Raw genomic sequence first — 19,898 nt, 5'->3', positions numbered from 1 at the left:
GGACTAAAAATGGAAGAAGTCAATGTGGATAAAAAAACCTTATTCTGGTACTTAATAACGACAGCAAGAATGCTATATGCACAATATTGGAAACTTGAAAAAGTACCAGAGATTGAGGACTGGATACATAAAGTTCTGTTCATGGCAGAAATTGATAAAATTACCAAAAAATTGAACAACAAAGAAGACGAAGAATTTTTTGAAGAATGGAAGGACTTTAAGAACTATCTGGAAAAGAACTGGGATGTGACAAACAATTTACTGTGTTTAGAACAATACTAAGTAAAAAGGTGTTATCTTTTAAAATGATTAGAAATATGATATTAGCAACTGATGAAATATATATAAGTAAGGGGAAGGGGGTGAAAGCATTGCGGGAAGCCACAGGAGGGGGGAAGGTGTATGGATTGTAGGGTAAGTAATCGTTTATGTACTTTTCTTTTTTAAAGTCTTAATGGATAAATGTTGAATACCTACGATTGGAAAATAATAAAACTTTGTTTACCTAAAAAAAAAGATAGAAGCCCAAACAGTGTCTCATGCAGAGATGTAATGGGTAGCCACCTTGCAGGTCATATTGTCTGGCAGTGACTCTGAACTAGAAGGGACTGTATGATCCAGTAACACCCAAAAAGAGATGTGTTTATGTCAGAAATTACTCCCCCATCTCCATTCTTCCATTCTTCACATCTCTGCTCCCCTTTAGTCTTCAGTTCACCTGCTGTTGAAGAGACATGCATGGTGACAGAAAGCACATGTGCCAGCCAACTGCCAAAGAGGGGGAAAGAATCTTCCTGTCTTTTCCCCTTGTACCTTGCCCCCCCTCTTTTTAATGTCCTAATGTAATTATAACTATGTATAGATTTCTACCCCCAAGCTTGTCCAGGAATGAGGGAGAAACCTATATTTTTCAGTACATTTAAAAACAACCCAGAGAGGTAGGCTGCCCTCTCTGGATTCAGAACAATAGCCACCAGAATCCCTTTTTAACTAGTCCCGGTGTAACAGGCCGGATTACCCCCCGGAGGGATTCCAAACCTTTAGGTTAGCCTCTGGGACATAACACATTGAACAACTCAGTCTTGAGCTGCATAGTTAATCTTACCAAGGTAGCTTGTATGGTGAGCAGAAGGCACAGGAGTTTAGCCTTGGAATCCAGTTACAACATCAAACAAGTTAGAAACGAGAATAATATTTTATTCAGTACAATTAGACTAATAAGGATTTCAAAACAAGAAAGACTAGGGCAGTTTGTGCCTTCACTACACAGTAAGAGATATGCATAATTACCAGGATGATCCATAGCCCAAGAATGTCCAGGTAATACAGTCCAGCTAGACACCAAGGGATTCTGAGGGAAAATCCCCTTTGTGCACCAGCCATGTGCTCAGCTTCACAAAGGAGGTCTTTGGCATTCCCAGGTGCAATTCAACAAGTAGAGAGAGAACAGGAACAGAGAGCAAGAGACAGAGAGCTCTCTTCCAAGGAACCAGTCAATTAAACCCCAATCTAGTCACAAATTAGCTCTGGCCAGGAGCCAATTACGAGTAGATATAGGTGTCTCCAATTGGTGGGTTGCCATAGTTGCAACATCTGAATGGCTGGGACTCTGGAGGCCACACCTGCAGTCATGTGACCCCAAATTCCAACCACTTCATTTTGTACGTAACTTCTGGCATGAAGGAGAGCCAGGCGCCATCAAGTCTGCCTCTTCCTTTAGAGGTGTGAAAGCATGTGTGGTTATATGGCATGGCAATTGAGCTTCTCTGACCAAATGTTCAGGCCATTTGGCTTCAACAGGAAATACAACACAGCATGGTATCAGAAGATATCACATGAGAAGGCAGGGAGCTTTTAGAAATCAATATTTCTATACAAACTAATAACTACATTTCCCAGAGTACACTAGATGCCCAGAATACTGTGTACCCAAGGTTCAAGGATGGGAGCAAAGGCCAGAAGGATCTTTGTTCTTGGATGAACAGGATACTTTGGGCTTACAAGAGCCTTTGAATGTAATCAGTTTACTTCTCCTGGCACCTTAGTAGTTTTCTTGTGGCATACAGTTTAGGAATTTTGATTTTAAAAGGTTGTATACATTATTTCTCTAGTTATCAAACAGCAATATTGGGAACATCATTAGGAGGAATATGCACAATCTTTTTCATTTGAGTTCTTTATTTTAAAAATGGTTTAAATTGGTTATTAAAGCTATTTGTCACCGCCATGGAAATCAACATTTTCCATCTCTAAAATTTTCCCCTCACCCACTTGAGATGAAATCTGAGGCCCAATTTAATTCTTTCCAGTCAGGAAGAACAGCTCTTCACTATGCCTGTGAAATGAAGAACCAGTCCATCATTCCTCTTCTAGTCGAAGCAGGTGCTGATCTTTCCATAAAGGATAAGGTAAGGAAAGAAGCTCTTAAAATGGTTAGAATTTTGACTGCTTTCTATGTGGATCTTCCAGTGATTTGGGCTTCCCCCTCCTATTGTGAAATTTACTCCTGAGCAGTGTTCCCTCTAAGCTGAGTTAGTGTGAGCTAGCTCACAGTTTTTTAGCCTCCGGCTCACACATTTTTGTCTTAGCTCAGGGAGGATGGCTCCAGAGCAAACTAAATTATGCAGTAGCCAAATCGCTCACTCAGAACTTTAATGCCAGGAGCTCACAAAGTAGGATTTTTGCTCACAAGACTCCACAGCTTAGAGGGAACATTGCTCCTGAGTCATCTCTACATAGGGGACAGGTTTTTTTCTCCTCATTGCCTTCCCTTCCCATCCCCTATTGCTGGTTGAAGAAAGGCTTCCTTTCACAAATACATACACATCACAAAATAACCACAGCCTGTGCATGTTTTCATTAAATTTCTAAGCTTCCTTTCACAAATACACACACATCACAAAATAACCCCAGCCTGTGCATGTTTTCATTAAATTTCTGCCCTGTGTAACATGTCTTCTTTTAATATGTGTTGTACAATGGGCAAATGGGAAGAGCCATGGTTTAGTGGTAGAACATCTGCTTGGCATGCATAAATTCCCAGGTTCAGTCCCTGGCATCTCTAGTTAAAAATGTTCAGATAATAGGTGATGCAGAAGATCTCTACCAGAGACCTTGGAGAGCTTCTGCCCACCTGAGTAGACAATAGTAACCATGATGGACCAATGGTCTGATTCAGTATAAAGCATCTTCATGTGTATATACCTGATCACTGCAAAAATCAAGAGAGATCATCAAATTGAATTGTACATTGTGTTATGGCTGGGTAACTATTTCCACACATCCTTTTTTTCCAGTAAGCTGCTTCTGTTTTTCACTAAGCTGCAAACAGAACAAATAATCATCTTGGAGACTGCTCATTCCCTTTACACCCTCCCAGTTCAGCCCAAACACTGCATTTCAGGAGGATGTTTGGGCTGCAGCAAGAGAGGGGAGATGAGAGAATTATAGTCTATGGGCTGCAATCCTTCGGGCAGCAATCCTTCAGAAACGTATGGCTGGCTCCAAGCCATGGTACTTACTTCTTTAATATCTTTTACTTCATTTTAGGATGATGAAACACCACTGGATATAGCAAGAAGACTGAAGTTCATTAACATAGAATCCATATTAAAGAAAGAATGATAGACTGTAATGGGATATTGACACAGTTGTTAGAAAAAATGCCACCTGCTTTGGAAATTCATTCTGATAAGTGCCATTTGGTCAGCATTTGAAAGTCATGATGTTTACAGCAGCGATATAGCAATAGAGTGTTTTAAATCTCCTGCTATGTAGCCCTGCATGATGTGATTTTACCAGGACATGCTTTTTTTTTTTACCATTAAGAGGTAATGCCTTTGATTTATTTTTTCTTACTCAAGTAAGACACTTGTAACAGTTTGACCAGTACTATTTATTTGAGTACTTTTTGTAAATGTTGAAGTTTAAAACAAATCCATCAATAAAGCTTTGTTTTTATATTTATTTTTAGTGTGCCATGAGGTAGTTGTCTAGTATGTTTTACATTCATTGCCCAAGAATAAACTGGATGGTGACAAAGGTTATCTGGGGTTGCCAGCTTGAGCTAAGTGTTCTCCAAGAGCAGAGGACATTTGTGGCATGCAGGAGCTGGAGAAGGAGGACCTGTAGGCCTGCCTATGACTGCTCTGCCTGTTTCTTCTGCACTGCTGTCTTCTCCATCTCAGGAGAGGCAAAGCCACACCAATGGTGCATGAAGTTGGAAGTAAGGAACAGGGAGCTCAAACTCCTGCTTAAAGGGAGGGAGACTAGACAGCTTTAGGCTTTAAAGAAAAATCTTTGCCAGCCATTCCATTCATAGTCTGGGCATTTTAGTATCCTTAAAGATTTCATTTTCTTTTTAAAAGAGCCATATTTGGTTCCATACTGAGCCACAGGATGCAGACCCCTGATCTGAAGCATCCAAAAGCCACACATTTGTAACGGCGAGATTTCATCCTTCCCAATATTTGTTGGCAGAATACAGTTGGAAAATATTTGTTGTACAATGTGTGAATTGTTCTTAACCCAGAAGGTTGAATAAACAGGCAGAGACTCAGCTATTTTAGATTTGTTTTTTGATCAATGGAGAGTGCAATCCTGATGCTACAGAAGTTTCAGATCATGTTTTCTGCTATTGAACTATAATATACTACAATGATAAAATTAGATAGAAGGACTAATCCAAATATATACTGTTCCCAGCCCATAACTTTATTAAATGCCAGCAAAGCTACAAAGACATCCCTATACCAACTACAAGGCAAAGTATTTTATTTTCAATAAAATGATTAGTAGTTTCACTTTTAAAAGAAGTGTTTGGTGGCATTTTTTCATCATTTCAGTAATCTCCAACGTCATCAAGAAAGTAGCCCCTTGTGAGATTATGGATACTTTGTGGACTGGACATATGCTCAGTTGCATGAAGACCTCAGAGCTACATAGTGGGATTATGGATAGTTCATCATTTTAGTGGAAGGCACATACATATGCTCAGTTGCGTCAAACCTCAGCTGACTGGTGTTACAAATACTATACTGTATTGGGAATGTCAGCTTTTATGTGCTGATTGACCAAGATCTACAAGCAGCTCTGATTTAGATTATGCATATCTTTTCATTGTCTCAATGATCTTCATGTACATGCGCTCAGTGGCATCAAGTCCCCAGATGAAGTCTAGATGCTGCCATTCAGGAATATGATGTTTAGACACAAGATTACTAATTCGAGAGCATAACAAAGCTATATCTTTTGAATTAATCATCAAGTCATTTCCACCAGTCCAGAGTTCAATTGGTATTTTTATATCTTCTATCTTGTATACAGGAGGAGTTGTCTAAGGAATTAAAAAGAGAAAATTGTTAATTCTGTAAAAGTATAAGAACACAAGAACATTCTTTCTCCAATGTTTAGAGCTGATTTGGAATTGGAAAAAAGGAGAAAATAACATTTGTATTTTCAAGGCCCCAAAGAAATGTGATCTTGTCTGCAAAACATGCTCCAAACTTTCCATTACCCAAGAACAATGGTGAGGTATTATCCAGAAACAAGGTCCATATGATATGTGGATAAATCTAGTATATTTACAAAAACAGCTCCTTTTCTTGTCACTTCTGCTGCATAACACCAAAGGGCAAAATAAAAACATAAAGCAAGTATAAAAAGTTAAGTGGCATAGCAAATACACACACACAAAAGGCCCCAATCAAGCTTCCAACAAACAATGCCTAACCGTGACCCAGCCTGAAAAGCAAAACCCTTTAGATGTCAGCAGAAAATGTACAGGCTATCTCAAACATATATAGGTATATATGTTAATTTAATAAATGCAGGATAGAAATGCAACAAATAAATATTTTCTGTTTTTGTGTTACCAGTGAGTTTTTGTTTATTTCATTGCTGGTTTTAAGACTGATAATTTTATGCTTGTTTTTATGATTTTATTGTTGTATAGGTTTACTGTGTGACCTGCCTTGAGCAGCTCTCTGGAAAGGTGATATCCATATCTCTCGTTAGGGTCAGGTTCTCAGGGAAGTATGGAGTGGGGGGGGGAAGTCAGCAAACAGGCCACTGACAAACTCTGCTCAATTCACAGTTGTTTTGATCTGAGCCAATGTGTATGGTTTGACACAGGTAATACATTTTCTGATTTCAAAGCTGTAAATGAAGAGTACTGTAATTATATCTAATTCTTAATATGGCCAAAAGTGAGGATTCTCTCTCTCTCTCTCTCTCTCTCTCTCTCTCTCTCTCTCTCTCTCACACTATGGTTTGACACAGGTAATACATTTTCTGATTTTCTCACACACACACACACACAGAGAGAGAGAGAGAGAGATTTATTGGCATTACAGCACAAATCCAAATAAAATATGCTAGAATCTGTGGTCAGAAAGAACATCTCCTCCTAGAGGCCTGGTAGAGGAATTTGATTTGGTTTAGATTGTTTCTTTGTTTTTCTTCCTTTGTTCTTTATAGACAAGAAATATGTTGTTAAGCTGTTCAGTTGCAAATACTATACTTGGGAAATGGGTAATGTAAGAGATATAAAATATTATTTTAAATGAGAAAGGTTGAGTTGAATATAGATGTAAGTGGAAGTATGGTATAATGTTGACAGTAAATAATATATACTGATAGGTGACAAAGTTAAGTTGTATGTTATAAATATCATTTCAATTGGGAAGGAGAAATGAGATTAAGGACTGCTGAGGTATCAGTGCATATCTGTATAAGACGATTTTTCTGTTTTTGATATTGCCTTTCTTCTGCTTCATTTTGTTCTGCTTTGTTTGGTGTTATGGATGCCTGTAAATTAGAAAATATCTTGATGTGTAGTTTAGGAGTAATTGATATGCTTTAAAATAGGATACTGTAATAGGAACAAGTTACAAAGTGCTAAAGGTTGGCCAGAAATGATTTATATGAATTATTAGTGATATTAGAGATAAGATATTATGCTGTTGTAGTATTTAACAGTAAATATTATACTTTGAAACTGGGTAAAGTAAATTATACAAGTGATAAATCCAATAGGTAATGATTGGTTAGAGATGAACACAAGGATATGGGAAAATTGCTGTATAATCCTTCAAATGAGTTGTTGTATAGAATTTATGGTTGATGGTATATGCACTTTCTCTCTCTCTTTTTTTGGAAAATAATAAAAAAAAGTTTTTAAAAAACCCCACAGAACAGGGTCATGTACAGAGAAGGGGGATTTTTTAAAAAACAAATCTTAGCAAGCTCCCAGGTTTGCAGAAAAATCTAAATAGTGAGTTAAAAGGTGACATGGATTTACAAATGACCAGACTTAAACAAAAAATGAGATGTGACAACAGTGTGTCATGAGATCAGCCACTATTTCAAGGGTACAAAAGAAACCACAAGAGAGAATCACGGTAAAGAGCCTGAGCAATGAAAAAATGACCGTGACAAAATTATGAACAATAAATGTATATTATCTTATACTCTAATAAGGTGCATGTATAAAAGCCAAACGGAGTGTAGATAAACAATTAAATGACAGAAAGTCCAAATAATGAAAAATGAGTCCAATACATTGCAAAGTCTTCTAGTAGTTCAAAGTTGGAGATTCCAACTGGAGATTTTCCTTGGACATAGAGTAGTTAAATTTTAAATATTGCTTCTAATATTCTGTCTAAATCCATTCCAAGGTTTTCGCAAGTTGTGTCTCTCCTAATCACCCAACTCTGAGGAAGGGTGGTGTCCAAAACTGGCACAAGCTGGCCACCTGTCCATTGGGCAAGAATGTTTAAACAACAACTGGAGTCATTGGGCAAGAATGTCTAAACAACAATTGGAATGTGTTGCTTTAATAAGTAATTGAAGGCTTTCACGGCTGGAGTTCATTAGCTGTTGTAGACTTTCCGGGCTGTATGGCCATGGTCTTGGCACTGTAGTACCTGACGTTTCACCAGCAACTGTGACTGGCCTCCTCAGACGTGTAACACAGAAAGATGAAGTACTCTCTGTGTCAATGTGAGAAAAAAATGCTAGGCAGGTAATTTACATCTACTCAGGTTGCTTTAATAATCAGACAACTACTCTGATAAATGCATGGAGCTCCTTGAATCAGATGGAATTAGAATTTATTGAGCTAATTAGAGCTCTGTGATTGCAGCTTCAAAATTCTAGAAGACTTTGGAATGTATTGGACTCATATTTCATTATTAGACTTATTATTATACTTCATTAGACATATAGAACTAGCACTTCATGATATTTGGACTGCTTCATGATTGGTTTGAGATTGGTTTTAATTGTTATTTATGTGTTTGAATCTTTTATGTAAGCTGCCCTGAGCCTGCCTTGGTGGAAAGGGCGGGGCATAAACTCAATTAATAAATAATAAATTATTTAGACTTTCTATCATTTAATTGTTTATCTATACTCAATTTGGACTATTATACATGCATTTTTTAAGAGTATAAGGTAATACACATTTACTGTTCATAATTTTGTTGTGGTCATTTTTTCATTGCTCAGAGAGGGTGACTTTGCTGCCACCAAGATGTACTGCCAAGGGGGAGGAATTCTTGGAGGAAAAGAAGGCAGTGGCCAGAGGAGATGGGTGTTGAGTGTAGGCAGTACTTGACCTGGGAGGGAACCCAGAGCAATCCAGTGCTAAGCAGCCCCTCAAATTCATGAGCACTGCCAGTGGAGAAGACAGCAGCTGACCATATTTGGGTGGGAGGGAGCCTGTGGCTGGCTGCAGGCTCTTTCCGAGCCAAACACCATTGGTATTGATGCCTGCCTGCCTGCACCACCTTTTCTCCCTCCTGGTAGAAAGGAGGAGGAAGAAGTGGTGGTGGTGGGACCAAGAAAAGAGGGGGCAGCTGGAGGGCAAGGGGAGGTGTGCCCCAGTGCTGGGGAAAATGAGGGAAAGAAGAAGGAGGATCAAAAGGAAAGAGATACGAGGAGAAGGCAGTGGGGAGAAAGGTGTCTGGAGGGTGGAGAAGCCAGAGGAGAAAGCTGCGATCAGTGAGGGAATTTCCCTGTGAATTTCTTATGGGTTCCTGCTTGTGTTATATATTTTGCTGCCCTACCTGATTATACTTCTGCATATTCTTTTTCTGGGAGCCGAAGTCATATGCCTTGAATTCTTTTTCAAAGAACACCTATAAGGAAATCATTCATAGTTATATAATATCATAATTACAACTAGGAGCTGGGAGATCAGTTTGAAGGCCCACTCTGCCATGATAGTGATGACTGACCTTGAGCGGGTCACTCTCTCTCTTGACCTACCTATTGTGACAGTAAAACAGAGGAAGGGAGAATGAAGTAAGCTGCTTTTCCCCATTGTAGAGAAAAGCTAAGCAAGCAAATATATAACACATTAATAGCTTCACATACATTTCCTCTGCAGTCTTTATAATAGCTCTGTAAACTGTAGTCCCTATGCAGCATTGCACTTCTACAGATTATGAACATTACTCTAGCATCATTTTAGCAAGAGCTTTAAGATAATTTGGTTTCTTGCTTTTCTGAAGTTATGGACAGATAAGTTTATTTTGTTGCTGTACTTCATTGGAAACGAGGCTATAATAAAGGGATGCCCCATCCTCCTCCCAGTACTGAGTGAATAATAAGCACTATAAGGTTCTTTTCTCTGATACCAGGCACCAGACAAGGCAACTTATTGTAGTTCCTAAAATAAATACCCGAAATATTTAAGGGCATAGATCTTCACCATAATTTATGTAGCCCTTCAGAATTTTCAAAGCTTTCGACTTGCAACAAGTCAGTAACATTTAAAACAGTGGTTCTCAAATTTCTTGAAGTGGGATCCTGTTCCAAATATAGTGTAAATTTTAGGGCTCACATGAATTGTAACTCTAAGTTAACTCCTCCCTCCCTAACATAAAACACAAAAGTCACACATCAGTTATTGGATATGGTTCATTCAGTTTTATGTGTGTATCCTTGTGTGTATGTGAGGCCATAGAGCAACATGGAGAAAACCAGTGTTCAGAAAAACAAGGGGCGGGACCCGTGATACTCACGGGAGGGGAGGAGGAAGCAGCAGGAGGAGGTAAGTTCCCCCCATCTCGCCGGTTGCCCCGTCTCCTCCACCCCCCGGCTCGATCTCCCCCCGGGCTCGATCTCCCCCCTGGCTCCGAAGCGAGGCCCGGTGGCTGCAAGCCACTCGGGCCTCAGTGGTCTCTTCCCCCTGGCTCCGAAGTGGCGGCAGCAACAAGGCAGTTTGCAGAGTGTTCCCTGCGCATGCGCAGGGGACGCTCTGTTACTTTTGGGGGGATTTAAGTATCCCCCCGATATTTTTTCCAACTTTTCAGATTTTTGTGCACACCTGGGGACTGCCCCAAGTGTGCACGAAAATCTCCCTCCCCCCCAGGTGCCCCCGATGCACGGAAATAAGTATCCGCACGCAAGGGGCGCCTTCGCTATTAGTATATAGATTAGGATATCTTGCAATTGTTCTAAGTCAGTGGTTCTCAGACTTGTGGCATGTGACCCAAAAGTGGGCCACGACATTCTCATAGATTGTGGCATTGGCAGGGAGGAAGGGAAAGAATAGCAGTCTCTGGGGAGCTCAGTTGCAAATTTGGGTTTGCTTCAGTATAATGTGCAAAATAGCCAAGTAATGAAGAATGTTGGTGGAAAAGTCATATATTTATACACAGAGAACATGAAAAACAGAACATAATGTAACTTATTGGTAAGTGATATGAGATTCTTGTGTTTTATGCTGGGGAAGTAAAGTTAGTATATATAATGACAAAGCATACTGCAACATGTTTGGCATCACACATGCCTGGTAGAAAAGGGGAAGAGAGAGATGGGATCCATATTGCTTTGTGGGGAAGCCCTCGTATACACACAGGCTTACACCTGAAACCGAATGGGACATAGCCAATAGTGCTTCAGACTGAGATTGCCTATCATGTGTGTAAATATCATGACATTTTATTAAGAAGTGGTTTCAAAAGTCCTAAATCAAAGAACACACACCAACTTAGTCATCCCTAAAAACAATGACAAGTAAATGAATAAATGAATAAATAAAATGCACTACTAGAATATCTTATTTATGTAGGCTTTCATTTCATTTCAAATAAGGGAGCTGAAACACAATGGTCCTACTCATTTCAAATAAGGGAGCTGAAACACAAGTGCAGACATTCCTTTGTGTATGCATAATGGTTCCATCTACTGACACGGGAAAGTTTTTGTGAGTGGGAAAACTCCTTTTGATAGACACCAGAGCTTCTGCCCCCCATAAAGAATTGCTGGATTGAGATGAAACAGCATATGTTGAAACAACTGTAATGTGCATGCTAATAACAGTTCCAGCAGAGTAGTCGTGTTAGTCTGCAGCAGCCAAAACCACAAAGAGCCTAGTGGCACCTTACCAGTTAACAAATGTATACGTTTTTGTGAGCCGGAGGTCATTTCATCAAAATTGTTTTGTTTTCATGCCAACACAGATGTACATGTTCCCTGTGCCCTAATTTCAGAATCCAAACAATGTCTACACTGTGAAAATAATTCAGTAATTGAAAAGTGATTGCATGTGAAAATTTAATATACCTGGCGCCAATGAAGAGAGTTTTGGAAAGATGTTCCAGCAGGAGAATGTGCTACATACATATCTAGTCGGCCCTGCAATAAAAGAATTGTTAATCTATATATCTAATTCCAACAGAGGGCGTGTTGTGCGGATACTTATTTCCACTAACAGGAAGCTCACTCTGCCCCAACAGCTTTTCCTACATAGTCAGTAGACTTCCTGTGTCTGCAGAAAAATCCAAGAAGTAAAAAAATCCCTCCAGGGACGGCTGAATCCCCCCCAATACCTTTTGAAATGGCCTCTGCAGGGATCTAACTCCAGGCATCAACGGTGAGAGAGAACGTTCAGGGCGGGGGGGGAGGGCTTCTAACTGGCTCTGTGAGTCACAGGGTAAGGGAAGGGCCCTTTCCAGGCCTCTTTTGGCCTTTCAAGGAGGGAGGGAGAAAGGGAGCCATGGGGCCAGGCCTCACAAGAGTTGCCAGTGCCAGGCTGGGGGATTTAGTCTAGGGTTGCCAGGTCCCCCCTGATTTGCATGACTCACCTAGCCTCGGCTGCTTGCTACCATTCATCAGCAGCCACCCTATGAAAGCCAGTGAGGTGCAGCAGTTGAGCTTCAAAGTAGGGTCTGCAAGACCCAGGTTCAGATCCCCATCTTGCAGTGGAAGCTGGCTGCGTGCTTTTGGACCAGTCACATATTTCAGCCTAACCAACCTCACAGGGTTGTTGTGCAGATAAAAAGGAGGAGGGAATAATGAAAGCTGCTTTGGTCCCCACTGTGGAGAAAGACTGTAATTTTCCTAGGTAGAGGCTGGGGGTGGAGATGAAAAGCAGAAGACAGAGAGTCAGATAAAGCTAAACTGGCTGTTAAATAAATAAATAAATAAATAAATAGGGTTGCCAACTCCAGGTTGGGAAATTCCTGGACATTTGAGGGGTGGAGCAGAAAAAGAGAGAGAAAGAGTGATGAAGTGGGGAGGCAGAAAAACAATGAGAAAGATGACAGGTCAGAAAGAGAGAGGAAGTCACATGCATGGAGGAGAAATAGAGAGCAAGAAAAGGGGGGCAGAGGGGAGAAATAGTGTGAGAGAGGTAGGGGGTGAGGAGAGGAAGCAAAGGTGTGATGAATGAGATAACCATCCCGCAGGTTTCTTGCGGACCTCCACTTGTGATATTTAATCAGGATATCTCTTGAGAAAGAACTTAAACAACAGAGCTAGAATGGAACAGTGTCTTGCCGGGAGCTAAGCTTGCTAGCTGTTCCTTATTTGAAGGCACTTTTTTTAAAAAATGTATCAATAGAATGGAAAAGAAGAGATGTTCTATAGGTACAAAAAGCTGCCCGTTTTAAGCTTGAATGCCACAGTGGTACTCTCTCCAAGGACCTAGCTCATAAATATCAGAGCAGCACTGCAATGTATGTTTTGAAATATACATATATGGAGGAGGGGGGGGGGAAGAAACATGGCCTCAGCGGACAGGCACCTCCTTTCGTTGAGGTAGGTCTCTTTCATTTTTTTGGTGTTTTGATTGGTTCCTAGATCTCATTTCAGCTCCTAACAGTACCAGCATTGTTCACATTGTGAGACGGTGGCAGAATCTGCATTTGTCTTTTCCACCGGTGTTCCAGCCTTTTGACTCAGTCTTCAAAAAAGCTGTCTACATTTGGTGTCGTTTTCACACCTCAACAGTGCTAGCATACTTTCGCAAGTCCACATATGTTTATCCTCCTTTGGGGCAGCTCCACTGTCATTGCACCTCCGCACTGCTTTAAAAGACTCTTCTCCAAACAACATTCAAACAAGCATAGAGAAAGACGGTGTCACAGCAGCATGAAAATGATTTTAAAATGCAAATGCAGATTCGCCCTGTGACTCAAGCACCCCAAACTGGAAGGAGAAAAAAGCCCCTTTCTATTCAAATTTGAAGACCCTCCCCAGGTTCTTGCCTAGCTTCTAAAAGGTGACCAGCTAATCCCCCATGTGGGGCTTCTCATGCAGCATTCAGTGGCAAAGCCCAACCTGACTGATGGTCAAATGTATTGTGTAGTTGGGCCCTTTTGCCCACAGGGCAGCAGCTCCTACAGCTACATTCAAGTATCCATGGTGGTTTCTAAGGACATTCCTTTCTTTCTTTGTTTTCCTTCTCTCTATCTTCCCTTTCCTTGAAACTAACGATCACTCACCAAACAGGAACATACTTCAGAAATGTCAGTGTCTCCTAAACTGAAATACTAGAAAGCAGCAAAATGACAAGATCTATTTTGTTTCAAACCTGGACAGAGAGGGGGAAGGGTGTTGTTGCAATGCAAGATATATCTTACTGTAGAATAGGGGGTGCACCATTTTTTTTTTTGGGGGGGGGGTTATTTGCCAATATTCCCAAATCCAAGTATTGGTATTGCCAAATTTATTTGGCTCAATTATACCCTATGGGGACCATCCCCATAGGCTATAATAATCCCTCTCAGTTTAGCACTGGGGCGGCAGGCTCTGATCACTGAAGGGGAGGCAAATGTCCTTCCCTCCAGTGAAGGGAGGGTGCTGCCTCTGCAGCAGGACTCCAGAGACTGAGGGGACATATTGCCTACTTCAGCCTTCCCTGGTATTCGTGGTATGACACACAGTAGATTTACAAAGGGTTCCAGTAAAATTCTACCCAGACTGAAGGCATTTCTGAACATAAGAAAAGGGAAGCAGCCTGAATAGGTCTACTAGAAAGTAATTGATTCAGTCACTTCCCTGCTTAAAATTCAGGCAATGTCTCAGCAATTGACTATGATAACAGACTCTTAATGCACAGAAGGATCTAGCTGGCAATCACCCCTATATTAATCTTATTATTTCCATTGGCTGGAATAAGTAGCACACTCCTGGCCTTTTGTCCACCTTCCAGACCATCAAGTGACCAGTTCATTTCAGTCAGCCCATTTTTTTTTGGTTGCCTTGCTATCCATAAAATGTTCCTGCCTAGCAGTTAAATCCAGGTGCACCAATATGATTCAGACTTTTTGCTCCAATCCAATCCCAATCCAGAAGTTTATGGATTACTATATTTTCAGCATTTTCCCTGAATAAACATAGCCCCCAAACCCCAGAATATTCTGATCCAATCATTTGTTACGGCAAAGCCAACAACAGTATCAATTCACAATAGCCAGTGAATTAGTGAAAATAGAAAAATAACATCTGAGAATAAATAAAAGCAAGTTACAGTATATCTTCCATTACAAGGGATTTATGTTTTCTGATCACTAAGCAACAAAATCTGGCCACAGCATTATTACTCAAAGGTTCCTTGATATTGAATTACAAAATGAAGGAGCCTTACTTCCAAAGAGTTTTAGATGTTTAAAATCTTGGCCCAATTTTATTACTTCCAATTCCAATAACCTTTATTGGCATACAATAACTCTATGAAAGGAATAGGAGTATAAATCAATCCATATGTCAACAAAGGAAAACAGTCAGGGCACAGCAGTTTGTAGCACTGTATATAATAAAGATAATAGGACAGAATGATAAAAATTTGAACAGTAATCTCAAATATCGCATTAATTAAAGCAGTTACAATAAGAAGCTTAACTATCCAAAGAGGATAGACTCACTCTCTCTCTCTCTCTCTCTCTCTCTCTCTCTCTCTCTCTCTCTCTCTCTCTGTGTGTGTGTCTCCCTCCCCCCCCCCCCCCCCCCCCTTATCTCTTCCTCTTCCCTCTATTCTTTCTTGGCCCCTGAGTACATTTGCCAGGAACTCTGCCACCTGCTCAGTAACTTTGTGGTTTTTGTCTGCTAGCAAGAATTCAACACCTCTATTGGTCGCAGTCTTAGAAAGTTGAAGGAGGGGACTGCAGAATCTTGCTTCATAGGGGATACCCTTCTATCTCCCTGTGACCTGTGACCACAGCTGAGGGAAATATATTAAATCTGGCCAGCATAAATGCTCTGTTTTGAGAAGAGATTGTTAAGTTTGAAAAATACTGAGCCATAGAGTTTTGCAGGGAGGCAAGACCCAGGAAATGGGGGGAACAAGTCCCCTCTGCTCCAGCCTTTATTAACTGTAAATCAATATCCTGAATTCTCCTTTGAATTATTTGGAATATGTAGGTTTCATTGGAGTTAACCAGGGAGTCTAAATCAATACCTAAAGAATTAATTTTCTCTCTCATTGATTGAGACCATTTAGAAACATACGGGTCAACAGTTAAAAAAGTGATAAGACTATTTGGGGGAGGTTGAAAGTAGAGATGTAACCAATATTTAATAGTAGCAATCCAAGCTCTGAATTCTATGGGATAGAGACCCAGCTCAGCACACAAGTTGAAATAACTGACTGAGTTGGGAATGCCAAGAATATGGCGCAGAAAGATTGCATTAATTTGTTCAACCTTTTTGTTAACATCCTGAATCCACACGGGGACCCCATACAGTAATTGGGGGACCACTGTTGCCCAGAAAACCCGTAGGGTGGCCGGGACAAATTGGTTACCTTTTTGGTAGTGAAAATGAGTTATAGCAGCCATTTTGTTCCTAGCCAGGCTTAGAGAGTGTTCCCGATGCATGGACCATTTTAGATTATAATGGAAGAGAATACCCAGATATCTGAAAGATTTAACTTGTTTAATTTCTCTTCCATCAATCTTTCAGACGGAACGCCTCCATGATTTAGAGAATACCAGCCCCCTTTATTAAATGCCGTTCAAGCCATGAGCAGTGAGCTTGCCCTTGGTGCCCTCAGTGCCCCCATACCAACAAATTCCTGGCTATGCCACTGCTCTCAACATATTGATGCATTCCTAACAGCCAGGCAATGTAAGGGAGCTTGGGATAGCATTCCGGGGTACATTTGCAAATGGGGAAGGCTGCAACCAGCATTCTAACTGACATTTATGAACAAATGGTGGTTTGTTATGTATGTAGACTAATAAGGATTTCTGAAAGAAACCAGTTTAAATAAGCCATCGTTTATGGTGATGTCTGGATGCAAACAAACATTCATTTTGTTCTGTCTGGCAATCAGTGACCACTACTTGGGAATGGGCCTCAGCCCCACTGCTTAGATCTTGCCAACATTTAGATGGATATTGCATTCATTTGTACCCTATGTAGCACCAAATTTGCTGGCAAATTGAGTGCAGCACTTTAACAGCATCATCTTTTAAGACTTTGAATAGCTCAGCTGGGATACCATCACCTCCACTAGCTTTGTTGTTAGCAATGCTTTCTAAGGCCCATTTATTGTTCAATTAATGTTTTCATTTCAGCAAGATCTGTAGAAAATAGGCTTGTAGGGAATTTCTGGTGGGGTCATGATTTGAGGGATGGGAGACATCTCCAAGGTGAACTCATAATAGCTGGGGCAGCTAGGACTCCATGGTCATCCATGTAGACCAGCTCAGTAAGAACTAGGCAATCTAAGGGTGAGCAACCGGGAGAGTGAGAAGTATTCCATCTCATATTACTGCAACATTCCTATTAGACTAGCCATTGGTTGGTTGTGAGCCCACAGTGTTTTAGCAACTCCATTAAAACTGCTCAGGTCGATCTACTCAGATGAGTTCATGGGGCTTGGCCATTGTACTTCTGCTGATGAGTCTTTCCTTTTGTCAGTTTTGGTTTCATACTGCAGAATATAAATTTTTACCTATAACTGAAATACATTCTCTATGATCTGTGTGAATGGAAGTGATAGCTTCCAGAGCTGCTTAGATCTAAAATGGCTAACACAGTTACTGCAGTTCTTGTAATAGGTGATTGTATACCTGAAAGTTCTTAGTATTAACAAGAATGAAACCGCACTGTGTTCCAACAACATGTATCACATTTTTTAAAAGCAAGCAAGCATATATATCTATTGATAATTGCTATTGGATCCTTCAGAGTCACATATGTTATAGGCTTGTTGATGGAGAATGACACCCCCCCCCCCCGCCTTGTACAGGTGCTTTCTGTGATCTTTGGATCCCAGCCATTATTTTTGAAACTACAGAGGCAATTTGCAATTGTTCAATAGTACATTAAATGGCAATTAGTAAAATATGGGTTCAATTGAGAACACACAGATACACACATCTTACAGAACAGCCCCACACATGCTTCCTTAGAAGTAAGTCACACATTATTCAGTGGGGCTTAATTGCAGGCAAGTGTGGACTGCAGCCTTTCACATCCCTTTTTATGCTGGCAAGTCCCAGGATTGCAATGTGCAGTCATGCTTCTAAGGCTGCGGTCACACACACTGAATAATCCACTTTCAATCCACTTTCAGTGCTCTTTCCAACTGGATTTTTACTGTGTGAACTGGCAAAATCCAGTTGGAAAGTGCATTGAAAGTGGATTATTTAGTGTGTGTGACAGCAGCCGAAGTAAATAGTCGCAGGCCTGCTCCTGGCAAAAATGGATGCCCTGAACTGCAGAGTTCTGTTGCCGTGAATCTTTTTTAAAAAACTTCATTTTGGTATTAGTTACACTTCTAGTGGGTTCTTACAACTCCTTTTTGCTCTTTAACACAAGTTTGTCTTGATTTAGTGTTACAAAGAGAAGAATCCTACTTACCATGTTCAAGTTGGGGATATTATATCCACTTATAAAAGACAGTGCTCTGGCACAGAATCCAGGCTGATGATTACATAGTTTAACAAATAGTTCTTTCAGATGAGATGGAGTGTAAAACATTCGTTTTGTGCCAAATATAACCTGAAATATATATTTGCAACAAGTTAACACGAAGAGAAATCAAATAATCAGCCATTTCTGTATGTCTGTATCCTCTTGCCAGCATATATTCATTTATATATTTATATATTTATTTATTCAATTTATACCCTGCCATCCCCACAGGTGGGCTCAGGGCGGCTTACAACATTGGCACCAGTTGCCGATAAAACCATATAAAAACAATGCACTGCTTAGAAAATACCAGAACCTTGCCCTCTGCTGAGCACCTGCCACTGTGAGGCTGGGTGTGCATTTCACTTGAAGGAGGGAAGGAAGGGACACCACATAGATTATGGAATGCTGCATCTCCTGAGGACCTATCATAACTATGATGGCATCAGCTCAGGCAGCCAGTACTAGCTCATGATTCTAGGTGGACTGGGGAGATGATTACTCCGGATGGCACATCATTCAGCTAGCATTCCTCTGCACAGTACAAAATGCCACTGGGCACTATATCTTGAGGGAACATGGTATAATCTCAGTACCTGGCTTGCAGGGATTGGGTGAAGGTGCTGCTGTCCAGGCAAGAGGACAGCACTTCACCAGTGATATCTTGGGTATCCAAAATGCAATACACAATATGCCTCCATCACCCTGATGCTCCACTGGTGGCAAATGAAAGAGGTAGGGTCAGATGCCAAGAGGACAGATGGTTACAGATAGTTCCTGTTTCCTGTTCCCCATATTCAGGTTCTTGACCATACCCATATATATCTGCTAGCATTTTCAAGAAGCCTATCATCTGTTTGGGAGAGATGTGGCTTTACTTTTTGAGCAGCAGCTGAAGTCACCCAAGGCTTCATGATGACAAGCGGTGGCAGCAACAAGTCTGAGATAACGAGGCATGGGAGGCTTGGGGCCTGTAGCACCAACTAGTCCCTCTGCCAGTTCTGTGTTATTGGTGGTTGAGAAGTTTGAGGCATTTAATTTCCACCATGCAAGTCTCTTTGCTGACTCCTTGATGGATAATGAGAAGTGAATTAGACTTGGGGAAGAATAAAGCTAAAATGAATCAGTTTAGAGTTAATGAGTCTTCAAGGTCTAGGACTCATTATCATTTCTGCCTAAAGAATTAAAGCATTCAAGCAAAGTTATTAGCAAGCAAAATCTGCATTTGAAACTATGCACCCATCAATTGTCATTTAGGTAGAGTCCAGCACTACTGAAGTCCAACACTTACTTGAAGCATTATTTTAGGAAGATATCCAAGTTTTATAGCAGGTGTTTTTGTAAATGTAATTGTGCTTACAGGTCCCAAGGCAAAGAATAATTTGATTTTTTCAGCCAGTTTTGGCCAAGTAGAGAATGCTACGAGACCTTTAAAAACAAACAAACAAACAAACAGAACTGAGTTGACTGGGCTGGGAGAAAGAACCCAGGAGAGAGCTGCTGGGAAGGTGCTTTCTTCCCCCCCCCTTTCTTAAACTACTAAAGTACTGGAGAGCATTAACTGAGGTCGCTTTATGAGAGGACAGAGTTTGAGGGGGAGTGGGTGCTTGTAGCCTGCTGGAGAGTGGTGTTGTTTTTGTCTGGGTCTGTTTGGGTCTTTTGTCTGGTCTGTTGCTCATTGAGCAAGTTCTGTTTCCTGGGGCTGATTGCAGGCCCCACCCTCTGCTGTTGCTGCTGGGAGG

At 40.8% G+C, this 19,898-nt stretch overlaps 2 protein-coding genes across 2 annotated transcripts in view; one reads left to right on the top strand and one right to left on the bottom strand.

Moving 5' to 3' along the window:
• The window catches only part of ANKRD22 (ankyrin repeat domain 22), a 37,233-nt gene extending 33,352 nt beyond the window's left edge, over positions 1 to 3,881 (top strand). Inside the window, exon 6 of the mRNA XM_015424617.1 lies at positions 3,550 to 3,881. Coding sequence (XP_015280103.1) covers positions 3,550 to 3,624 — 75 coding nt within the window. The 3' untranslated portion in view covers positions 3,625 to 3,881. The remainder of the gene's footprint in view (positions 1 to 3,549) is intronic.
• A 907-nt stretch (positions 3,882 to 4,788) lies between these two features.
• Positions 4,789 to 19,898, bottom strand: part of LOC107121642 (lipase member N-like) — a 40,177-nt gene continuing 25,067 nt past the window's right edge. The window contains exons 6-10 of the mRNA XM_015424599.1: positions 19,448 to 19,584; positions 18,103 to 18,243; positions 11,575 to 11,646; positions 9,069 to 9,140; positions 4,789 to 5,335 (exon numbers count right to left, since the gene is read on the bottom strand). Of these exons, the coding sequence (XP_015280085.1) occupies positions 5,102 to 5,335; positions 9,069 to 9,140; positions 11,575 to 11,646; positions 18,103 to 18,243; positions 19,448 to 19,584 (656 nt within the window). The 3' untranslated portion in view covers positions 4,789 to 5,101. The remainder of the gene's footprint in view (positions 5,336 to 9,068; positions 9,141 to 11,574; positions 11,647 to 18,102; positions 18,244 to 19,447; positions 19,585 to 19,898) is intronic.

This window comes from Gekko japonicus, unplaced genomic scaffold (assembly GCF_001447785.1).
Source record: "Gekko japonicus isolate JY-2015 unplaced genomic scaffold, Gekko_japonicus_V1.1 scaffold422, whole genome shotgun sequence".
Classification (NCBI taxonomy): domain Eukaryota; kingdom Metazoa; phylum Chordata; class Lepidosauria; order Squamata; family Gekkonidae; genus Gekko; species Gekko japonicus.
This window is presented reverse-complemented; position numbering and strand designations above follow the sequence as displayed.